This window comes from Talpa europaea (assembly GCF_964194135.1).
Source record: "Talpa europaea genome assembly, chromosome: 11".
Classification (NCBI taxonomy): Eukaryota; Metazoa; Chordata; class Mammalia; order Eulipotyphla; family Talpidae; genus Talpa; species Talpa europaea.
The window spans coordinates 54,014,459-54,040,288 of NC_140078.1; the positions used below are offsets into that span (position 1 = coordinate 54,014,459).

Genomic DNA, 25,830 nt, shown 5'->3' on the forward strand with positions numbered 1-25,830 from the left:
TCTCTGATGCAAAATCCTCTTGCTCAGGAAGCTAAAAGTCCGGGGTGATTCAGTTCACAGATACTGTACACTTTTTGTACAATACTTTGGAGGCATTTGTAGTTGTAAAATAGAATATACAAGTCTGTTTCACAAAATTCTAAAAATAAAATATATCCTGGGCTATTGATAAAGCATGAAAAAAAATTCATATTAAAGGAAAATTATCAAGAAAACCCCTTCAGGTAAATTATTCAATCTACTAATCAAGAAAAGAAGCAGTCTGTAAGGGCGCGGAGCAGGGAAGGTCTGCTAACAAGCATGCTCGGTTTCTTCCATGCTCATACTGCTCCTTCGGCTGCTTGTTTTGGAGGCTCCAGGGGACACTGATGAAAGAAGTGGATCTGTTATGCCCACTGGAGAAAGAGTGTCATCCATCAGGATGTCTTCCAGTTTGGAGCCCATTTTTGTGGGGACACTGTAGGCCTGGCTGCTCTCAGTCCCAGTCCCAAGGTTGTTGTTGAAGGTGATGGTGCCATCTGTGAGATCCAGGGTTGTGGTACAGGTTAGGTCTGCATGATGCTGAAGGAGGTCTTGGCTGCAGTTCTCAAGGGCAGGTTCTTGTTTGATGATTCGATTCACCAGATCTGGAGAGCAGAGACCCGTGGATGGAATGAGGGAAAGTCCATGAGCTCGAGCCTGCATTTCAAGTTCCTAAAAGAAAAGTGAAAAACAGTCGAGTAAGTGGAGCACAGAGGATTTGCAAGCAGTTAAACCATAATCTGTGATACTATCATATTGGATACATGTCATTATGATTTGTCCAGACTCATAACACCAAGAGTGAATCCTAATGAAAGCATGGACTTTGGGGGCTAACGATATGTCAACGTAGGCTCCTCAGTTGTAACAAAGGTGAAGGATGTTATTAGGGGGAAACAGGAAGTATCTGGGAAATCTATCTTTAGCTCAATTTGCTGTAAACCTAAAATTTCTCCAAGTTAAAGTGGATTTAAAAAATTTAGACATTCAGATGAAAAACAATGAATCACTATAATATTTTTGTTCTCTTAAAGCATAGCATAGACACCATTGTCACATGAAATGAATTTTAGGCAGTATATGGATTTTATATATCAAACACAGAGACAGTATCTCACAGATATTAGTATTATCAATGAGGATGAGTTTAAAAACATAGTAACATTTCAAAATGTAGACTGATTAAAAAAATTATAATTCTGTGCTCCCTAAACTATGCTGAGATATCTAGGGAAGCACTTACATGGCACTGGGGATATTTTAAAATTTCAAGGGATATGGTACACTACAGTGGATCCACATGAGGACAGTGAGAAGATAGCACACTGGAGTCAGGAGAGAGGCCTCAGGAAAAACAACCCTGTCCACACCTTGATCTTGGATTTTTAGTCTCTGGAACTGTGAGGAAATAAATTTACGTCATTTAAGTCATCACCCTCTGTGTCTGCGATCTTATACAGCAGCCCTAGCTGCCTGGTTCACTTCCTAAGTGTCATATATGCCCCCAGTAGCTCATTTTAAAATACCTTCCAAACAAGTTCTTTTCCCTTGTCCCTTTCTGAGTATCCCTGGACCTTCTTACAGTGGAACTAAGAATGGAGAATAAAGAAGCCTATCATCAACACTGATGAGAATTCTGCTTCCACATATCAATGTCATCCTTGCTATATTTGTGTTATAATACAGTAATAACAGACTATAATTTTAAGCAAGTCACCTTGTCTCGTCAGAGAAGGAAAAGCATTCTCCAACACTAGAGCCTCTCAAACTTTGCCCACAAGCTTAGCTAGAGGTGGATGTCCCTAAAACGTCATGTTCAGTCTACATTAAAGGCTGATACATAAGATCCTTCTTTGGATATAATACAAGTAAGAGATTAGAGCCTGAGATGTCAAACAAACATCTACCTGCTCCTTTACACAACCTCCAGAAACACAAGTCTCTTCGGTTATCATTTTAAAGCTTTGGGCTGTTTAATAAAAATGGCAGTTCCAATGATATTAAGGTTTCATGCTCTTTCTTCTGTGAAAATTTTTGCATGCATCACTTAGAGTGAAAATGAAAGGAAGCCCTTAGGCCCAAGCTGGAATCATGCACTCCTGTAAATCTAACCAACGTGCTAATAAGAACAGTACCCACACATATGCAGTTTGTCTTTTTAAAAAATATAAAATTAGATTAAGAGAGGCAAACATCTTACTTTAACGCTTTGCTGTTTAATTAAAAATGTTTATTTGCTGATTAAAGTGTTATTTTGATTTGTAAGCAATGTGATAACTCTCATCTAGAGAATGCAAGCTTATTGCATTGCACATTTTCTGTTTTCCCAATTAATAATGTTTTCCATGATAGTAAAAAATTCTAAAGGCTAAATCATGCTGTCACTGGAAGAAACCAAAGACATGGTCACCATGGAATTTCCAATTCACAGATTTCACAACATTCATATTTCATGTAAATACACAAATTGGGACCTTAAAATAAAATCTAGGTTTTCTTTCAAAAGGGTTACTATATTTTATTTTTTTTTTAAGATTTTTTTATTTATACAAGAACCAGGGTACAGGCCAGATGTGCGGGAGGGTGAGAGGATTCACCAGAGACAGAGTGGGGAACAGAACAGGAAGACTGACTGAAATACACTGCTGAGGGGAGCAGCAGGCCACACAGGAGAGGTCTGCTGCGCCATGTGGGATTCTCGCCAGCTGGCCAGGACAGAACCCACGCTGCAGAGGCTGCGGACAGTTTCACAGTGCAGCACTCAACCACCTGCCCCACCAGGGAGGCCCTATATTTTAATATTTGTATAGAGCAGTTGCCTTTATAAATGTATGAAAATCTAAAATCAAGGGATTAACAACCGAGAGCTACTTACTAAATAGACGGAACATGAAACAAACGCCAAATGCCAAAAGTGGAGGGGAGAGGAACAGGATTTTCAAATTACATAAAATTTCTGTTTTACAGATTCTGAAATGATTCTGAGAGAGGAGAATCTCCCTGTTCCACGGCTGAAACTACTGTGGTGATATGAGAGAGGTGACATCAAAAATTGTCAACAGTTTTCTGGGGACATTAAAAGCATTAAAGACCTTACTATACATTAATTACTCTGTTAAATAAGAACAATGTCCAGTGAGTCTTCAGGAGACCCAGTCAAGTACAAAGATAAAAGCTTGAAGTGGAAAGTTGGGAAACAATCCTACAAGCAAACTGAACCCTAGAAAAAGCAGGGATAACCATAGTTTGTCAGCTCAAAAGGTAGCAAGAGACAGAGATTGATATTATATAATGGTGAAGGGATCAATATGTCAGGAAGACATACTACTCTCCAATATATACTCACCAAAAAAAAGGTCCATCAAAACATATAAAATAACTATTAACAAACATAAAAAGGCATTCCCTGTGACACAATAGTAATAAGGAACTTCAATGCCCCACTGACATCATTGGACAGATCAACCGAACAGAAAATCAGCAAGGAAACAACAGACTTTAAGAGGAACTGGACCATATGTAGGCTTAATAGACATTTATATGACATTGCATGCTCCCCCCCCGCCCCCCGTAAAACCTAAGTAAAAATTCTTCTCAAGTGTACATGAAACAATCTTGAGGACAGACCACATGTTAGGTCACAAAACAAGTGTCAATAAATTCAGAAAGACTGAAATCATATCAAGTATCTTCTCTGATCACAATGGTATCACCAGAAATCAACCACAAAAAAAGGAGGAAAAGCTGAAATACATAGAGACTAAGCAACATGCTACTGAATGACTGCTGGGTAAAAGAGAAATTGAAAAATACTGAGAGACAAACAAAAATGAAGATATGAGTTATTGAACCTCTGAGACACAGCAAAAGCATTATTAAGAGAGAATTTTATAGCAACACAGGCCTACTTCAAGAAACAAAGGCCTCAAACAAATCATCTAATTTTATACTTTAAGGATCTAGGAAAAGGAGAACAAATGAGATTAAAAGCAGCCCAAATGAAAGAAATAATACAAATCAGTGCACAAATAGACAAAATAGAAATTAAAAACATAGTACAAAAAAGTCAATGAATCCTATGTTCTCTGAAAAGACAACAAATCTCTAGCTACGCTAACTAGGAAAAAAAAAAGAGGAGAAAACTCTAATTTTAAAAAGTCAAAAATGCAAGGGGAGGAGTAACAACAGACATCTCAGAAATATATCAATAGAAAACCATAAGATACTACTAATAAAATCTCTGTCAATAAATTGGATAGTCTAGAAGAAATGGACAAATTCTAAGAAACATACAATCTTTCAAGACTGAATCAGGAACAGAAAACCTGAACAGAACAAGCAAGAAAATTGAAACAGTAGTCATAAGTCTCCCCAAAAACAAAAGCACAGAGCCAGATGATTTTACTAGTGTGTTCTACCAAACCTTTGAAGATGAACTAATACCCATCCTTCTCAAACTCTTTCAAAAAACTGAAGATGAGGAAACACTTCCAAAGTATTTTATGAGTTTATGAGGCTACTCTAATATCAAAAGCAGATGAGGACCAAAAAAAAAAAAAAAAAAGAAAAAAAAAAGAAAGAAAACTACAGATCAATATCCCTGAAGAAAAAAAAATGCAAAAAATGCAAAAATCTTCAATCAAATCTTAACAAATGGAATTCAAAAATACATTAAAAGGTTCACACACAATGATCAAATGGGATTTATTCCAGGGATGCAAGGATTATTCAACATGCAAAAATCAATCAGTGTAATTCACTATATCAACAAAAGGAAAGGTAAGAATCATGTATATCAACAGATGCAAAGAAAGCATTGGACAATATAAAACTGCCAATAAATAGGGGTAGAAGGAACATACTTCTACATAATAAAGACCATATGTGACAAACCCATAGCTAACATCATACTTAGTGGTGAAATACTGGAAGTTTTTCCTTTAAGATCAGGTACAAGGCAAGGGTGTCTATTTTCAGTACTACTATTCAATATAGTATGGGAAATCCTAGCTAGAGAAACTAGAGAAGAGAAAGATATAAAAGGAATCCAAATTTAATAAGAAGTAAAACTATCACAATTTTGCAGATGATGTGATACTAAACAGGAAACTGAAGATTTTACTAAAGCTAATAGAAGCAATAAATCAGAACATTGAAATGGCAGGCTACAAAATCAGTATACAAAAATCAGTTACATTTCTATACAGAAAGAATGAACTAAAAGAGAAAGAAACCAAGAAAACAATTCAATTTACAATTGCATCAAAAAGAATCAAATACCTAGGAATTAACTTAACAAGGAGGTGAAAGATCTGTAAAATAAAAACAATTGGACACTGTTAAGAGAAACAGACACAAAGATATGGAAAATTTCCTTGCTCATGGATTGAAATATTACTGTTATAATGGCCATCATACCAAAAGCAATTTGCAGATCCAGTGCAAACCCTATTAAAGTTTCAATGTCTTTCTTCAAAGAAATAGAACAAATGTTATTGAATTTTATATGTAAGTAATCACAAAAGACCCCAAATAGCCAAAGCAATCCTGATAAAAATGATGAAAAATCAAGGTATGATGCCCCTAGTCTTCAAGCTATACCGCAAAGTTATAATAATCAAACTAGTATGGTATTATAATAAAATAGATACTTAGAATGGAATTCGAGTTCAGAAATAAACTCATATTTATATGAAGAGTTAATTTATAACAATACAGCCAAGATAATACAATGGAAAATAAAGTCTCATCAACAAATGGTGTTGGGAAAACAGAACAGCAACACGCAAAAGAATGAAATTTTCATACCATACATAAAAATTAATTCAAAATGGATTAATGATTTGAATGTAAGACCTGAAACCATAAAATACATAGAAAAAAGAAAAGATTAATTAAATCACTCTGTGACATTGACTTCAATGCTGTCATTGGAGACTCAGCTACAAAAACAAGGGGAACAAAAGCATAAATAAACAAATGGGACTATGTCAACCTAAAAAGCTTTTCAGTGAAAGAAATTATCATTGAAATGAAAAGACACCCTACTGAATGAAAGTATTTGCATATGATACAACTGACAAAGCGCTAAAAACCAAAGATCTATAAAATACTCGTATCACTCAACAATTAGGAAACAAATAACACAATCAAAAAATGGACATTAAAAAATGTTCATCATCAAAGAAATGCAAATCAAAACCACAATGAGATAACACCTCACTCCTGCCCATATCAAAAAGAACAGAAACAAGTGTTTTCAAAAGTATGGCAAAAAAGGAATCCTTGTAAATTGTTGATGGGCATATAGACTTGTTTGGCTCCTGTGGAAAAAAATATGGAGTTTCTCAAAATATTGAATATATGATTGAGAAATTCAGCTCCTAGGTATCTATATGAGGAATACAAGAACACTAATTTGAAAGCACATATGCACTCCTATGTTCGCTGCAGCACTATTGAGAATGGCCAAGTTATGGAAACAACCTAAGTCTCCAAGACCAATGATTGCATTAAGAAGTTGTGGCATATATACAAAATGGGATACTACTTGGTTTTGAAAAAAGATGAAATCTTGCCATTTATGACAACATGGATGAAACTAGAGGGAATTATAGGGAATTATGTAAGCCAACAAAGTACCAAATGATTTCACTCAATGTGGAATACAAAGAAAGAAAACTAAGGAACAGACAAAACTAAACTATAACAAACCCTAGACATCTGACTGCAAAATTGACATTACCAGTGGGGAATGGGGAGGGGAGAAAGGAGAGGCCCCAACAGACTATAATGGAGGATTACTGGTGTTTTGATGGTGGGTGTGGTGTAGTCACACCTTTGGAACAGTGTTGCAAACCAACATTACCTTGATTAAAAAAAAAAAAATCAAAGTCTGGTACCAATACCTGTAGGTTAAATAAGCGGGTCTTTAGTGTCATATATTCCACTGATGTTCCATAAACAGTCACAATAGAAACCTGAGAAGCAATCATTGCTCTGTGACAAACTCTGGGAAAAGGTGGTTCTATCTACTGAAGAAGAAGGCACAGTGTCACTAACTGTTACTGGTAGTATGCAAAGTCAGCAAATAAATTAAAATTAGTCTCTGTAAACTCCTATGGTTATTAGCAGAGTCAGTTTTTCTTTCTTCTTCTAGAGCGTTTCAGAGGAAGCTGTGTTTTGCACTCTGTATGACAGGTTGAGCACCTAAGAGAAGCACCAGGAGCTGCTGTCAAAGATGGATCTCCCATTTCACGCTTACCCTGGTATGTACACTCACTAAACAATGGGTGAATTCCACGTACTATTAAACTTATTATTTCTCCCTTTATGATATTTAAGTTAAATATACATATGATATCATATTTTCAGTCTTGGTAACTCTAAAATGTATGTCTTGGGCCTCCCTGGTGGCGCAGCGGTTGAGCGCTGGGTTGCGAAGCTGCCACAGCCTCTGCAGCACCGGTTTGATCCCTGGCTGCTCCCCGGACACCAGAGGAGGGTCCTGCATGGCGCGCAGACCTCTCCTGCCGCCCGCCCGCTGCTCCCCTCAGCAGTGTACTTCGGTCCTTCTGCCTGCTCTGCTCCCTGCTCTGGCTCTGGTGAATTCTCTCACCTTCCTGCGCTTCTGACTGTACCCAGTGCTTGTATAAATAAATAAATAAATTAATTAATTAATTAATTAAATCTTTTAAAAAATAAAATAAAATGTATGTCTTGATGATATGATTCACTGGGTGCCCTCAGGTTTCCAATAAATATGTGCTATGACCACAGACAGCACGCCCAAGCCCCTGTAATAAAGGTACTTTTTAATATAGCAACTATTTAATATACTATTTAATATACTATTATTATATTTATTTAATATACTATTTAATATAGCAACTATTTAATATAGCAACTTTTTAATATAGCAACTCAGTAGTTATTGGTACGAACTAAATGCTTGTTTCTACCCCCCGCCCCCAAATTCATACACTGAAATCTAATTTCCAATGTGATAGTGACTGGAGGTGGGGCCTATGGGAGGTGATTAGGTTATGAGTAGAGACTTCATGAATGGAATTAAAGTTCTTATAAAAGAGACCACAAAGATCCCTCTCATACAGACCCTCTTTCCCCCACATACACACAAACAGCAAGAAGACAACTGTCTATGAACCAAGGAGCAGGTCCAAGTATACACACCCTGGTTTTAGACATTCTACCTTCCAAAACTGTGAGAAATAAGTACTGTATAAGTCACTCCATCAGTGGTATTTTTAATAGTAGCACAAATGTACTAAGACAATTCTGTTCTATAAAGTCAGTATGAAAATTGCATTAGTAAATACAGATTGTTGTTGCAAGAGGAAATTCAGGATTTGATTCTTTAGCGAGTCTAACCACATTTTCATCAACCAGTCAACACATAAACTTCTTTACTGTGTGTCTTTGTTTAAAGACACCTTATATAATATATTAGTGTTGATCCATGCACATTGACTTCATGGTCACTAGCACTGTAACTTATACCTGAACAAACTATCTCATTATTGCACGTCACTGCTTTTGCACTTAGCAACTGTAGACAGCACATCAGCATTATACTGAGAGGCCTCTTTAAACAGCAAAATCGGCAACAAAAAACACACCGGAAATATGGAAAACAAGATACTAAACAGATGGTAAAAAGGACACTTGTTTAGTATGAGCTGAAACAAGAAGGCAGATCATCATGCGTTCACTCTTTCGCAGGACTAAGTGTACTGGGCAACTCCAATCTGCCACTCTGCATGTGTTTGTGAAATACTGATTTTGGGTTACAAATAAAATTTTATGAGTAGGAATTCAGAAATAGGGAATCCATGAATGATGAATATCAACTGTATTAGGATCTTGTAAGTCAACTCCCTCATGGCTCATTATAGCTTTTATTCTCCCATCATGAAGTCAGTAGTAATCTTTACACATCATATGTCATGTACCTGGATTCTCAGCAACAAATGCCGGTTGGCATGCTCTAGTTTCTTCTGTCGGTTTTCAAGCTCTTTTGCACGTTGCTGTTCTCGTTGCAACTTTCGGATATAATCCACAGACGCTTTCAAAATGGTTCCCTTGTTCCAGCGCATGTCTCTGTAATGAAGATGAGACGAAACAGACTTTTTTTTTGGATTGGGACTCAATGAAAATTTAGCGTTCAGAGCATTCAATTTCTAAGGTTATGGTAACAATTATAAGTTGACAATAGCTTTCATTTGTTGAATGCTTACCATGTGTTGGATACTGCCTACCACTTCTTACATTTAATCTTATTAACCCGGACAAATACCTCAAAAGGGAGGGATGCTGTGTGTATGTTGACAATGAAACTATTCAACTTGTCCCAGGTCACAGAGCTATCATAAGGGGGAGTCAGGGCTTAAGTTTAGAGCTGTTGATAACAATGTCAATATTCTTAAATACTATATTAAGTAGTTACGGGTTTCTAAGACTAATAAAGTTAATTCATTCAGACAGAATAAGTTATGGTAAAAAAAAAATCATATGAGAAACCACTACCTGATTGGGTATGGCATAAAATTGGCATCCTTGAATTTTATTATGAATTTTTATGTTCAGGTTATCTAACTTCTCTTTGTCTTGATTCCCTCACCTATAAAATAGTGATATTACAGAGGACCAGACTCATGGGTATGTTATTAGAATCAAAGGAGGCATTTTTATATGAATGCACTGTGAATAGTCAGAACACAATTCAAATAATGGAGCAGCCATATGTTAAGGATTCAACAGAATAATCATAAAGCTATCTTTAGCATTTACTATGTGGCAGGCACTCTGTAAAAAATTTTACAAAGTGAGTTGGCACTAATATCATCCCTGCTTTACAAATTGGTAAACTAAGGCACAGGGGGGTTAAATAATTTATCCTACAACTAGGAAGTGGCAGAACCAGGAAGTGTAGAGAATCAAGCTTCAGACTCCATACCCTAAGCCTCTGTACCATTCTTCCTTTGATATAACCGATCCTCAAAATAAACAGACTAGTAAGGGATACCCTCTCTCTCTCTCTCTCTCTTTCTCTCTCTCTCTCACACACACACACACACTCTCTCTCTCTCTCTTACACACACACACACTTTCCTTTTTTTAGACAGATGAGGAAAAGGGAAGCACAAGAATTCAAGTATCTTTGCAAAGGTCAGACATCTAGTAAGGGGCTGTTTTGGAATTCAAACCCAGGCAGCTTGAGCTTGATGCCTTTCAGTTTTTAATCAATGTAGTTCTAATGCACTCATATGAGAAAATTAAGAGCACTATTAAAATGTAGGTAAAAGCGAGTTGAAAAATTTAGAGCACTCAAGAAAAATAATTAAGAAGGAAATTTCTAGAGTGTTTTAAATTAATCTGAGCCCTTTTACAGACAATATTAATGAAGCTATTGACAATGACAGTGATGAAAAATATATTTTAATGTATGGAAAACCTCCTACTTCATAATCTATAGTTACTAAAGCAGATCAGAAGTATCAGGTGGGACATGTGAATGGAGAGCCATTAAAACAAGCCACCAAGTAATTGATCCTCACATGGGTTAGATGAAGAACAAAACAGAAGTCCTCCCATGAGAGACAGGTACAGCTCCTGGATAGTTCCCTGGGGTTGGCCCCTGGGGTCTGAGCACCAAAGATGGCAACTCAGGGAGGTGTTCTGAGATACCAAGCGAGCACAGAACAACTGGCTAAGAACAGAGAGGCAGAAACTATAGCAGCCAGAGAAATGTTAATCATAAATAGAAATGCCTTAACCAGTCATTAAGGTGAGAAATCAGTAGTGAAACATGTACACAACTACTCAGTTTTTAAGAAATGACTATTTCACTCAATTATTTCAGGTTTTGCTTTCTTGTAAGAACCAATCAGTTAATTATGCTTCTGGGTCTAAAGGAAGGGTTTTCAAACTTTTTGCTTCTGCTACTGCAACGAGTGGGTGTCCTTTTCATACAGATGTGTACATAAATTCCCAATACATAAACCAACACAAGCAGATCTATTCTGGGGGAGGAGAGGGTCTGGGACCAACACTGATCAGCCAGATGTGTCTCTATTAGCTCAGGCCCATTCCATAAACCTGGTATGGGGAAAAACCATCATAATAGATTAGTCTACTTTATCTTAAAACAATGCCTACAATTAAAGATCATTATCAGTTCAGATTATAAACATGCAAGTATTCTAATGCAATGGAGAAAGCAGATATGCAAATAGAGCCTTTCACTGTAGTCCCATAATTTTATAATATGTTGCTAAAGAGATTCACAAGCTACAGTTTAAAAGAATATGCTAAAAAGTGAAAGCTGATAAAGAACAGGAAAATGGGAATTCAATTTCAACTATCATGCAAGACTGACTATAGGAAATGAAGGTCACAGCCCCTTAGTAGGATAAATTTGTGCTGCAGAACTGAGAATTTGAATGTTTGAGTTTCAAAATGGCTTTCCTTGAAAGCTGGAAAGCAAAATGTTGAAGATGGAAATTGTGCTTGAACATTCATCAAAACCACCTCACAATGGGCAATGGTTTTATTTTATTTTGTCACAAATTCCCTGACAATAATGTGAATAGCAAATTTAATAAGCCCTGCATGAATAATGCTTGATTTCATCTTTACATTTTATTAGGTAGCTAAAAGGTCATATGCAAAGGCTAATTTCATAGAATGCCTATGGGAGCCATTAAAATGTATATGTCCTCTGGTCCCTGACTTCAAATGGGCCAATTTCTAATGGGTAAAAATTGTGTATTTGTTGTCCTATTTGCTGACATTGCTGGCAGGAAAAACTATCTTTACAACTGTTACCTCTGAAAGGAGATGGAGAGAAGAGACACTGAAAGCTGAAATCCAAAGTAGCTGACTTGTAAAACATATTAGGGTCATGCAAAGTTTTTTTAAAAATTGACCTTTGCTGAAAATTGTTAAACTTGAAGTCTCTAATATCAGTTCTCAGTGCCTATAGATGTTGTATGTAAATCTTGCATTAATAGCTACTGAAATCTCTATATTGCATGAACTATTAAAATAATTTTCCAGGAGATCTATATTTATTGCAAGGATTCTCAGATTTCAGAAAGTCATCTCCTTATACCCAACTCAGTTTATTTCTTTCAAAATTTCAGTTTGATGAGACAAACCCAAACAAAGGCTTAAGAAGTATTTAGGAATAGAACCAAAGGAAGGGTTCGAAGACTTTTTTACTCTGGTTTTTATACTGAACACTTTTTGCAACATATGAAAAAATATTAAGGTATGAAAAAATATATGATGCAGATTAACATGCAATTGTACTCACGGATCATTTGACTTGGGAATCAAAGTACCTAGTTCTTTAATGCGGTCATTTATGTTAAATCTTCTTCTTCGTTCAACTTCAAGAAAAGAGCACAGAAAAGGCTATTAGTAACAGACCCACATATGCATTCAGCAAATCTCATTAAAGGCATGTGTGTATTAAACTTCACCAGGATGGGACAATGTAAATCTGAACTATATTTTCCCATTATTAGCATGTTTTTGATACCAAGGTTAAAGTCCCTGAAAAAGTGTACCTTTGTACAGAACTTTGCCATTTACAAAACCTGAGCTATACAATTTCTTATTTGATGCTATAACAATCCTGAAATTAGAATTACTATTCTCAGTTGCAAATGTCAAAACCACCTGGAGATAGACTATTAAGGAACTGGCAAGAGCACTCAGCAATAAGTGAGGCACAGTCTGAATTCGACCTTGATCCTCTAGACTGATGGGCAGCAAACTTTCTGTAAAGAGCCAGATATTGAGTACTTTTGCCTTTTTTGGGCCAAGCGGCAAAAATGCAGGGAATATATAGGTACCTACATAATAAGAGAGAAAACACATTTTCTATAAAACTCAAACTGTAATTTCAGCTCCATATAATTTTGCAATCTACTAAAAACAAGCATGGCTGCCAAAATAGGGATTTTATATAATTTTCATATATCTAAAAATAATATTCTCTTAATTTTTTAACCACTTAACATAAAAACGTATTTAGCCCAAAGCCCATTCAAAATGTTTGCTCTAGCCCAGTGTTGCCCAATAGAGACTTAATGCAAGTTATGTAGATAATTTGAAAATTTTTAGTAGCTACATCATCAAAGTAAAAAAAAAAACACAGATAAAATGAACTTCCATATTTTATTTAACCCAACATGTCCAAAATATTATCACTTCAACATGTAATAAACACAAAAATTTATAAATTAGACATAAAATATTCTTTGTACTGTTTTCAAAATCCACTGCATATTTTATGATTACAGCATATCACAATTTGGTCGAGTCATATTGTAAATGCCCAGTAAGCACTGAAATTGCTCTGATACTTGATAACACACCACTAGAAGTTTAGTCAAGCATCTTTAACTATAACATGCATCCTAACAGCATTCCTATTTTATTAAACCAGTTGAATGTTCAACTAAATTATCATGGTCTTAGGGGAAGGTGAAATAGTAAAGCATATGAGTTAATACACATTTCTAATTTGCCTAGTTTGTCAAATAACTGCCAGATAATGCAAGAACTAATAAATTGAATTAAAATTAATGTTTAACTTTAAGCATATAACCTAATACATATTATATTTGACCCACTAACATTCTATACACTTAGATAAATAATTTTATACATTTTTCTTAGAGTGATTATTTCCATGATTAAATCAAATACAGTATTATCTTAGTATTAGACTTTTTACAAAACAGAAATAGTATGTGATACTCAATGGCTCTGAAAGATATTTTTAGATTTCTGATCTTCTAGCTAACCTCTAAAACTTGGGAGTCTGACATGTTTTCTCACTTTTCCAAGCACATAATAACCATAAAAATTCAAACAATATTGAAACACAAGAAGGGAAATAAAAGTCCACTATGATTCACATATGATCACTGTTGAATTTCCTTATATATATTTTGTGATTATTTTTATATGTGTGTGTCGGGCCTTGGAGTCTTCCTGCTCTACATTCACTTCCTGGTAACCTCATTTAGTCTCATGATTTTGAATACACATGTACATTGATCGCTCCCAAATTCTTCTTTCCAGTCCAGGTGACTTCCCATAACTCCATACTCAGATATCTTTTTTTTTTTAAGATTTATTTATTTATGCATACAAGAGCTGGGGTATAGGCCAGAGGTGTGGGGGTGAGAGGATCCACCAGAGATGGAGTGGGGAACAGAACAGGCAGACTGACTGAGATGCACTGCTGAGGGGAGCAGTGGGAGAGACAGGAGAGGTCTGCTGCGCCATGTGGGTTGCTTCCTGGCTGGCCGGGGATTGAACTGGTGCTGCAGAGACTGTGGACTGCTTCATAGTGTGGTGCTTAACCCCTTGCACCACCAGGGAGGTTCCATACTCAGATATCTAACTGACCACTAGGAGTCACTGATATGGAGCTCCAGTGCATAGCCTCAACAGTCCAAACATGGGCTCCTAGCCCTTCCCATTCAAATTAGCTCCATCCACAGCCTTCTCTCGTTCACTAAGTGCAACTCCATCCTTTCAGTGGCCCAGGCTAACTTTGCAATCAGTTCTGCACTACTGTCCCTTGCAGGTCCCACATATCATGTATCATCAAATCTGTTGGCTGTACTTTCAAAATATTTCCAGGCTCTGCCCACTTTCAATTTCTACCGCTACTTAATGGAAGCCATCATCATCTCTTGCCTGGATTATTGCAACTCTCAATAACTGCAATGACAATTTTGCAATTGTATCTCTGTTTCATCCATGCTATCACTCCCTGCCAGCTTTAGTCTATCTAGATTACAGAAGCTAGAGGAATCATAACATAAGTTAGAGCATGCCAATCCTTACTTCAAAACTCTCAAATTGCAGCCCATCTCACCTAAGTCATGTCCCTGAGGACTCTGCCTAGATCTGGCAGGCTCTCACCCCGTGACCTCACTCTCATTTTCTATTCCTCATTCACTTTGACTGCATCTCTTATGTGATTCGCCTATGTGATTCTCTCCTTCTAGTCTCAGGGCCCCATGTTATTCTTCAACCAAGCCAGACATACTCTCCACCACTTTAGTAATGCCATTCCCTCTGACCGAAACACTCTTCCCCTACAAATCTGAATGGCTGTGCCCTCACCTCCCATATAGTGATTCAAATTTACATATAAGTCTTCCATGATCACCTTAACTAAAACTGAACCACTACCTCCCATGCCCAAAATGACACTTTACCCACTCGACTCCTTATAAAACTTCTTGCTATCTAATATCTGCCTATTTAATTTATTTATCATGCCTATTTATTATTGCATTCCAAGCATTTGTGCCATGGCATATAACAAACCGTCATTAAAGAATTATACAGTTAAGGGCCTCCCTGGTGGCACAAGTGGTTAAGCACCGCACGATGAAGCAATCCACAAGCAATCCTCTGCAGCCCAAGTTCGATCCCCAGCCGGCCAGGGAGCAAGCCACAAGGCGCAGCAGACCTCTCCTGTCTCACCTGCTGCTCCCCTCAGCAGTGTATTTCAGTCAGTCTGTCTGTTGTGTTCCCCACTGTCTCTGGTGAATCCTCTCACCACCACCACCTCTGCCCCCTGCATCTCTGGCCTGTACCCTGGCTCTTGTATGCATAAATAAATCTTTTAAAAAAAAGAATGATACAGTTAAGGTGCCATTATACTAAAAATGATTCTGCACCTATCTTTTCTCATATAACAGCATATTGCTGATATTTTTCACTGTAAACATTTAAATTTCCCACATTTTATTTTTAATTCAATTTTTTTAATTGTAAAAGTGATACAGGCTTGCAAAAACGTTAAAAAAAATACAAGTGTATAAAGGGGGGAAGTCAAAGCCAACCTTTTACACCATCCAGCTGCTATTTCTATATAAATGAGAAAGTTGTCCTTGATAAGGGTAAATCCTAGATCTACTACACACACGTTCATAAAAACAAACACATATAGGCACATCTTAGATGGTGAATTCTTTTTACATAACTAAATACTACACATATAATTCGGGCACTTGTTTGTTCTTCTCAAAAAGTGATATACTGCAGATGTTATCTAAATCAGATCAACCGCATTCTTCTTAAGACCCAGTTACTATCCCTTATATGATTATACTACAATTTATTTATAAATTATCTATGGATGAGTATTTAGACTATTTCCTATTTCTTCTTCTTTTTCAATGGTGTAATGAATATTTTTGCCAGTGCTCCTATGTACATTTTATTCCTATTATGGTACTTAGCCTATATTCAAAACATCGTCTTAATGTAATTTATTTGCTCATCTATTCTGTCTGCCCATGTCTCAACGGTAAGCTGATAAGGGTGGGAAACATAGTTGTCTGTCCGGTTCATTTCTATAGAACAGTTCCTCACACAAGAAGGGGAGAAGGGTTTCAATAAATAGCTACTAGTGAATAAGTGAGTGTATTCATTTGTACATTTGGCAAGTATTCTTATGAGGTAAATTCCTAGAAGAGGTATGCCAATGGTCAATCTCATCTTGAGTGTTAATTTCCAATAGTTAGATGAGATTTTTAAGATTGGTTTTTTGTCCTCAGAATTTGAGCTAATTGTTTGTCCTGAACTTGAGAATTTAGGAGCCTGTGTATAGGTGTATATTGTTCTTGACAAGATTTAACTTAATTTTCCACATTTCAGTAGGTGAAGTTTGAATAATGCCTGAATTATTTAATTTCTAAGCTATTTTAAAAGAAGAAACTTATTAGACTAAAATGATTTGGAAACTAGAGGCGATCTGAGACATAATCAGCGCCAATCTTTTGGCTAAAAGTGAAGAAAGTATGTCAGAGCTGAAATGGCAACTGGGAAGAAATATCTATTAAGAGAAAAAACTGGCCCTCTCTAGGACTCAGCAATCCCATTTCTTAGTAACTGAAACAAACTCTCCTGTATGCAAAGAGGCATGCAAGCAAATATTCACTCTGGCATTGCTTAAAAAAATCTGGAAACATCAACACTTAGCAGTAGGAGGATTATTCAATATCACACAGTAGAATATTATGCAACTTTTTTTAAAAGTAGATATATCTACATTTAATAGCAGCAAAGGTATTCAGGACATAAGCTGAATAAAAACAGCTCCTACCAATAGCATAAGGATGATGTGACACTGTATTAAAAAAAAATACACCAATGCCATTTATCCTCTGCATGCATGTCTATCTATGTATTCTTAAATATAAAGAGCTTGGGAAGACCCACAGGAGACTGAAAGAAAATAGGGCTTTTTCCTGGGGATAAGTGGAGAACTCTGGCCTTATTCTAACATTTTTTTTGTCAGGACAAAACATTGATATATAACTCACAATCTTAAAAATAAATATAGCATAAGAGGATAGGCAACCACGAGATGAGAAATTCATGAACATACAGTTTTCTACATCTAACACCAACCCTCCACCTTTTTATTGTGCATCCTCCTTTACTTGTTTATGAAACAAATATAAGTTTTCACAGGAAAAGCTTATAAAGATTCAAGCAAGAGTAAATTAAACATGTAAAAAAACCTTAAATGTTAAAAGAATTTTTTTTTTTTTAGGTCACAGATGAGATGAGAAATTTGGGCAACTGTTTCACTCTCTTACTCCCCTCCAGATGTGCTTCATTTTTTTCCCTTTCGAAAACATAAACTTTGATTTCTCTGAAAAACACTTGGTCTGTTGTAAAATGTACCTTTAGCAGTTATAGAAATCAACTTCCCTCCAAAATTTTCACAAAACTTTTACTATATGGGGGCATTATCAAATATCATTAACATAAAACCAACTTACTCAAATTATGATTGTCCTTTTTTTGCCTCTCTTTAGCCAATGCTCTTGCTTCAGACTCTGTGGGAAAAATACACGCTGTGCACGTGAATGAAGTAATTAGAAATTGGAACTGTTCAAGGCACACAGTCAAAACATCAGTTTCTAAACATCAGGAAACTTATCTGACTTGACTCTCAGTAAAAAGCAGGGTTTAAAAATTATGAGTTTTAATCGATATATATATATATGTCAAATAAATGAAAAGCAATATATATCAAATAAATGAAAAAACTTAAAATGGAAGACCAGCAACAGAGATGCATGACATAGTGTCAATATACTGGAACAAACAAGCGAGAAATAAATAGCTAGAAAACTATAGAAAATTTGCTATTGATAGTCTATTATCAGAAGTCAGATATTCTTTTCAGGCAATCAGACTTTTCCATCTTTCTGTGACGCCTTTGTGACACATTGACAAGAAAACTTAGTAGAGAAGCTTCCAAATCCAATCTCTAACTGACTCATGGAAGTGAACTTATTTTTTCAGAAGTTGGGTCCAGGCCCCATCAGAACTTGCTAGAATGCAATTATTTAGGAGCAACTACTTACTAATCTGATAAAACAAAAATAGGCAGAGTATAGGGGCATTTGGAGATAACTCCATTTGAAAAGGTCTTTTTGCACAGCAACTCTTATGAGATTTCTGTGTTAAATTACTTTTTGCCGTATAGTGAACAAAACAAGAGCAAAAACATTTCTTGACTAATTCTGGATTCTGGAACCTGATTTTGTTCAGAAATGATATCTGAAACATTATATTGCCATAGTTCAGGATTTTACCTCAAAATAGAAATGTTTTCAGCATATTTTTACTTATTGTAAAAGAAACTTTTACAGTGACATACATATATTCTATGTATATGTATGTATATACACATACATATATCAATGTATATTTTGTGTATATTTTTTTCTGACATAGAAGCATGACAGGAAGCTTTTATCTGAGTATCTTCTACTTCAATGATATTTGCACTGTTTTGGTTGTCTTTTTTTTTTGAGGAAACATAATTTAAAACTCCACTTTTCACTCAAGTAGTAAGAATTTTATTCACATCACTCTAACAAGATTTTACCATTATTTAACACAGATCTCACTGGGCAATATTTTCTAAGACTTCCCAGCACTTTTCCATTCTAATAGGGTAACCTGCTTGTTGGCTTTCAATGGTTTCTGTTCCTTCATTAAAATTTAAAACCCAAACCAATAGTTTTTGAAAAAAAAAAAGTCTTTTCTCCTGCCACAGTATGATGAATTATTTTGAAAAGAAACCCTTGAACTAAACAGGAAATTTGGGTACCAAATCTATATTCCAAAAGTATTAAACAAAAACCAAAATATGTGATTTTACACTTGTCTCAAGAACAAACAATACCTATTGCTCCAGTTATAATTTATTTTTTGTCTCCATGTAAATAAATTTGCACTTGACATAGCCAAAATAACTGGAGTCATTGGTAGATGTGAAATAAACTCTTGTCTTATGTCTATAGTAGTATGTCAAATGAAAATTCAGACAAGATACTCAAACTCAGTCACCTCTAGGGGCTTGGCAAGTAATACCAATATTGGGGGGAGATATTTTACAATTGGAAGTGCTTCTTACAAAACCTATCCCAAAGGGAACCCCAGCCAAAGACACAACAGTGGGTGTCATGGAGTAATTTCCAGTACTCAAGATATACTTGAAACCAGGATTTTCCACTCTAAAACCTCCATCTTAAATTATTGTTCAATGTTCAACCACTGTATAGGCCTAAGAAAGTATTTCCGAGAAATGGAAATCCTTCAGAGGTCATATTTTGATAAATTTGTTTATCAAAGACTTAATAGAAAGCTACTCAGTGAGAGGCACATTTTTTGGTATTTACCTGTGAGCTCCCTTTTGATGTTGGGAAGGTTCGCTGGACAAGAGTTGCTAATGGTGAGACCTGGGGGAGGCATGCCTTGGTTGCCATAAAGGTCAATCAAATTTCCAGAGACAGGTAACTAGAGAGAGAAAAAAACACAGTAATGGAAATGGATGGTTAAAATATTTTTAAGTTATTAAAATTAAATCCGGGGCCTCCCCAGTGGCGCAGTGGGTTGAGCACCGTGCTGTGAGACTGTCAGCAGCCTCTTCAGCATGGGTTCGATTCCTGGCAGGCCAGGGAGAAACCCACATGGTGCAGCAGACCTCTCCTGTCTTGCCCGCTGCTTCCCCTCAGCAGTGTCTTCAGTCTATCTACCTTTTCTGTTCCCCACTCTGTCTCTGGTGAATTCCCTCACCCTCCCGCGCCTCTCACCCGTGCCCCAGTTCTTGTATATATAAAAATAAATCTAAAAAAAATAAATAAATAAAATTAAATCCACATCCTATTTCAGGCTTTATTTAGGGAAATTGATATACAAAGTCATTTTTTAAATAGGAAGGAAAACATAAGATTTACCTTTTCTTTCATTCACAGATATATAGGCTCTGTTCCCTTTGCGAGAAAAAAGGACCCACGATATCATCTTCATGAAATATTTATACTCCTGAAGTGAAGGGTTTGTTTTGAGCATGGGGGCTATGGATGGCATGGTAAATGTCATGGGGTGGGGGGGGGGAAACCCTGCACATATCTAATAGTAAATTGCAGAGGTTCAATAAATTTGGCTATTATTGTAAAATTAGAGTTCTGTAGAATGAACTTGTTCACCAAATTGAATTTTTCATCAGTAAATTTTCTTCCTTCCCTCTCTTCCTTCTTTTCTTTCTTTTTTTGAGGAAAATCAATGAAAAGGGTTTTCTTATTGGAAAACAAATGGTTTCCTTACTGCTAAAGAAAACTTTTCCTTGAAACTGAAATTTTCCCACAAATCCACAAGAGGGAGCTCACTGACTTTAATAGACCAAACAGTCACATTTAAAAAAAAAAAAAAAGAAATAGAAAAGATAAGCATGTAGCCTTCCCAAGCTGGCTTGTGTTTTTCTCAGGCTCTGAACTGAATATTTTGAAGTTGTAAACTTATTTTCCCTGACATTTATTTCCTTTTATTATATATGCATGTCCCTGTAATTAGTTCATTGCAGGAGTTCAGTACACCTGGTTAGCAGACATTTCTTCTTCCCACTCCCTGAAATAAAGTACTAAATTGTAACTACAGAAAATAGGTAGGTGGCTTCACTACTTCCATTGCAGAACTTTCCATTTTTCCGAATTCATACAATTCCTAGAACTGTTATTACTGAGTAAGTCTCTAAGTCACTTAGCCCTGCCCTTACTTGATTACACACTCTACAGCTGAGAAAAGTAAATTATATACATTTAAGTATGACAATGTTGAATGACCAGGAAATATCAATTAAAGATTGTGCTGCAATATAGCACTTTTCATTCTCTCAAATTGCCATTAACACACCATGAAATAAAATATACCATGAAATAAAGATGTTTTTGAAACACATTTCAAGCAATTTCAGCAATTGTCTCTTAGCTAGAGATAAAAAGTGACTTTGATTATCAGCTGTCATTTCACAAACAATATTTTATGAAATAAGTCACCTTTTTAGGGACAACCTAATTCTACAAGTATGCAGTTTTATTCTTTTTCAACTTAACAAATTTTCAATGTCTCAATAGAGCAATATAAAGAATTAGAGTCAAAACTTACAAAGCTACTATGATATCTGATAAGCCCTCTGAATTCTAAAACTTCTCTTCCTAATTTCTGGAGTTTCAAACTTTGGGAGAACTGACAGGTATTACATAAATCAAGAATATGATGTAAAAATTCAGGGCAACAAGTTAAATTAAAAAAAAAACACTCTTGGGGTTCTAGAAGTACAAATCATATGTATTTTCCTAAGCAAATGGTATGTAAAACAAGTAACTGGGTTGAAATTTGGTAAATAAAAATTGGCAAGTACAGCTAACTTAAAAAAAAGAGGATCTTTTAGTCATCAATAGATCTACATTGAACAGATACCACATTAAAAGCTTCTTCTGGACCAGACATATTTTTTAAGCATATTCTAAGGGAAAATGATGCATGGGCATATAGTTAATAAATGAAGACCCACAGAGACAAAGAGAACAAGAGAGTGTGGAAGAACCAAAAATTGAAGGAGAGGCAAACGCACAAGGAGTAAGTTAGAAACAGAGAAAGACACACTTTCACAGAAGGGGAGAGATATGGAAAGACAGAAGGCCTGACAAGAAGAGTGAAAGAGACACAGGGCAAGACTGGAGGAGATTCAGAGATAAGTGAGTTGGGTAGAAAACTAAGATCACTGATTGGCATGGATGAACAGCAGTGCCTATCAAGAAAAGAGAGGAATTAAAACTTCTGCAACACTATGCCTTATCAGATGTTTCACTGAGGTCTGACATCATTATTTCCACTTGAAAAAGCAGTTTGGAATCCTCTATCTAGTCCTCAAAAAGATTTCTCACATCAGCTGCTTTTTCAATACTTGCTGATTAGGAGTAGGAGGCATACAGCCTGTCGAAAACTTTGCCAGGGATAATTTAATTTTGTGGGTGCCAACTCTGGACCAGGCACAGAATAGAAAAGTCATTTTCTTGCTATTTCTGAACAGAGGTTTTTGGTAGAAGGCTCACGGTCCCCGTTAACAGCAGTACTGCTGTTGACATTAAACAGTTAGAAACTATAACTTTCAATTAATCTCCAACTAGATCTAAGCAAGAAGAAACTTGGCTGCTCACTAGCCAAGTATAGTCAATTTTACAGAATAACAATGCAGCAATTGTCAATGTAGGCCAAAGAGTCAGGACACCTAGGTTAGAATCCTGCCTCATTAAGACTGCACTGTATAAAATTACCCTCTTTGAGGTTTGATAGTCTCCCCCTCTAAGAATGGCAATCACATCACCCACGGCACAGTCTTATAAGAATTAGAAAATGAGATTAGGTAGATGTTAAAGTGACTGGTAAGCTGGTAATCTTAGAAATATAACTTTCTATCAAGTACTATATTGGACAAACTAATCTTCACTTTGATCAAGAAATTTACCTGCCATGTTAATTACCAAATATCCCATCAACTGTCACCAATTTTAAAGGACTGAAATGCAAAGCTAAACACAGAAATCAGGGGACTGCAGGGTTGAAGTGACCACTCATTCCACATCTGGCTTCTGCACGGATTTTTCTCCCAGAGACATTTGTCAATGACTTGATATTGGTTGTCACAACTAAGGTGTAGAGGGTTGCAATAGGCATCTAGTGATGCTGCTAAATATCCTATAATGCACAGAAAAGCTCCATACAAAGATTTACCTGTTTTATATGTCAATAGTGTCAGAGCTAAAAGACCCAGCCCAAACAGTGGTTTATTTTCTCATGTTAGTGATTTTTATTTGTTGAAGTTACTAAAAGTAAGGTTGATAAAAGTAACTCTCTTGGCCCTGCATATTTGAGAAAAGATTCTGTGCTTCCTCTTCTGGGTCAGAAAAACTCCCTCAAAAACACAGTTTCTATCACAATTAGGTCAAAACAACACCTCTGGAGCTAAGGAAAGGGAGAGGCATCTTCTGTTAACATGGATGTGATGTGTCTTTGCTGAGTGTTTATCAGCATATTAAGCTGAGGGGCAAGATTTCATTTTCAGTGCACACATCACACAATTGGCCAGATGAAAGGCACACTCTAACTGGGGCAAATGATGGTAAGGCTGATGTGCCCCAAACTTGGTTTGAATAGAGTTCTTCAAAGTCCTGCTCTACCAAAATGAATATTTTCCCAAGTAAATGATAGTTGTAAAATATTATTTTCTTCTATCTGGATGGTCCCTCTCTCTGAATATCAATTGAACACTGTTAGCACAAGTAAACTGGGACTTTTATGCTTTGTTTGCAATGGTACAAGAGGGCCCTTGTGCTCTCAGAATAGTTATTTCTAGACTTCAATTCCCTTAGGATAGTTTCCTCTCTGAGTGCTCCTTCCACTTTATTTTTTTTAAGTAGTTAACTTGAAATAAAGCCTTTCAAAAAATCAAAAGGAATAAAAGGCCTAACATGAAGAACATTCAGCTTAAACTTTATTGTGGGAGAAATTTAAGTATTGGTAAGTTGTAGTAGCTTTGTTATTTAATTTTTGACAATGAAACCCCAAATTAATCAAGAGTAATAGCAAATAAATTATATATCTATACATATACATATATATTTTTTAATGTGGAACTCTTCAAGAATTTGTGCGTCATCTTTGTGCAGGGGTCATGCAAATCTTCTCTGGACCAGGTTGTAAATATGTTTTGCAGATTAATGTTTATAATTTTCACATGGATTCTATTGTTTAGATGATGTTATTATCCCCATTTTACAGACAAAGAAAGTGAGGTAGACAGGTCACAGATGTCAGGCCAGAGTCCGTGTCCCTAATGTCTATGTCATATCGACTTTCTCCTAATACTTAAATGCTGACAGTTTTGTCATGGGAAGGTTCTTATTGGGCCACATTTAGCCTTTTCCAAAGTGGGGCTATAAAAGAGAAATGGACAAACCAGGATGAAGTCAGTGACAGGGGAATTGCAGGTTATTCCTCTCCTGGCTGAGAATTAGTTCAGGTTAGCCCAAAGGATTGTCCTTCTGTGCAAACTCCTCTGCAATGGTCCCTCTGCTCCCTAGTAGAAGATTCTATTCAGGGAGAAATGCTCTCCACTTTCCAGACTGGGAGTTCCCAGCAGAACAGGCAGCATGCCTTACTCATCTGCAGTCACAGAGCCTGGCTCAATATTGGTCATATAGTAGGCATTTAATAAACTTTACATCAGTCTTAAAATTAGTTCTGGAGCAATCGGATAATGAAAGAATAAAGCACCTCCTCTAATGCAGACTGGGGAGACAGGGCAATTCAATCTAAAGGAGAGGAGCAAATGAGATTCATGAAAGGGTTTCAGGTGAGTTTTTCATAAGGAAAAGCTCTCCATGACACAAAATGCACCCCTGCCTATAACTTACAAAGAGACTCACTGGGAGAAATATCTGGATTATTATTTATGGTGCTATTTTTTAAAATATTTATTTATTTATACAAGAACTGGGGTACAGGCCAGATGTGCGGGAAGGTGAGAGGATTCACTAGACACAGAGCAGGGAACAGAACAGGCAGACGGACCGAAGACACTGCTGAGAGGAGCAGTGGGCGAGGCAGGAGAGGCCTGCCAAGCCCTGTGGAATTCTCCCTGGCTGGCCGGGAATCGAACCAGCGCTATAGAGGCTGCATATAGCTTCACAGTGCTGCGCTCAACCCGCTGTGCCACTGGAGAGGCCCTTATGGTGCTATTTTAATATAGTTTGACACATTATGTGTTCAATGGATATCATCTTACTAAAAATTATTTGATGTTATACTTAATAATTTTGAGTACAACTGCCATTTCCAGTGTTAATGCTGTCATACTTTATGAGATGACCATTTTACAGATGGGGAAATATAGGACTTTAAGAAACTAAGTAAGTAATAACATACAAAGCCACATAGCAAATGGCAAACTGAAGATTTGAACACAGGCCTGATAATAAATCACCAATTCCTAACCATTGTACTTCACTGCTTTATTTATTTATTTATTTATTTATTTATTTATTTATTTATTTATTTATTTGAGTTAGTGTATATCTTTTATTGGAGGCTTTCAAGAAGCTAGATACTAGAAATAGAGGATATGCAAGATATGCAAGGTTAAATCATTGAGTATTAGGTTGGGTCAGATGATTTCAAAGGTCTTTAGCACCAGGAAATCAATATATATATATTTTTAAATCATGTCAATTCCTCCTGAGGTTACCTGTGTTCCCATCTAACACCACTGGCAAAATGACTACCCTCATCAGCAAAATTCTTATGAGACAACAGGGCCATTGCTAATTAATACTGCTAGGGCAGTGAAAACATTGTTAATATACCCATGTCTTTGGGTATATT

At 36.2% G+C, this 25,830-nt stretch overlaps 1 protein-coding gene across 10 annotated transcripts in view; it reads right to left on the minus strand.

The window, feature by feature from the left end:
* Window positions 1-291: 291 nt before the first annotated feature.
* The window catches only part of MITF (melanocyte inducing transcription factor), a gene marked incomplete at both ends in the record, with an annotated part of 210,293 nt that continues 184,754 nt past the window's right edge, over window positions 292-25,830 (minus strand). For 7 of the 10 annotated variants that reach the window (XM_084246946.1, XM_084246941.1, XM_084246943.1 and 4 more), the window contains 5 exons: window positions 292-693; window positions 8,994-9,141; window positions 12,359-12,434; window positions 17,874-17,930; window positions 19,788-19,905. In XM_084246946.1, coding sequence (XP_084103072.1) covers window positions 292-693; window positions 8,994-9,141; window positions 12,359-12,434; window positions 17,874-17,930; window positions 19,788-19,905 — 801 coding nt within the window. Of the gene's footprint in view, window positions 694-8,993; window positions 9,142-12,358; window positions 12,435-17,873; window positions 17,949-19,787; window positions 19,906-25,830 lie in introns of all 10 variants that reach the window. The other 3 variants (XM_084246942.1, XM_084246950.1, XM_084246947.1) reach the window with 1 other exon arrangement.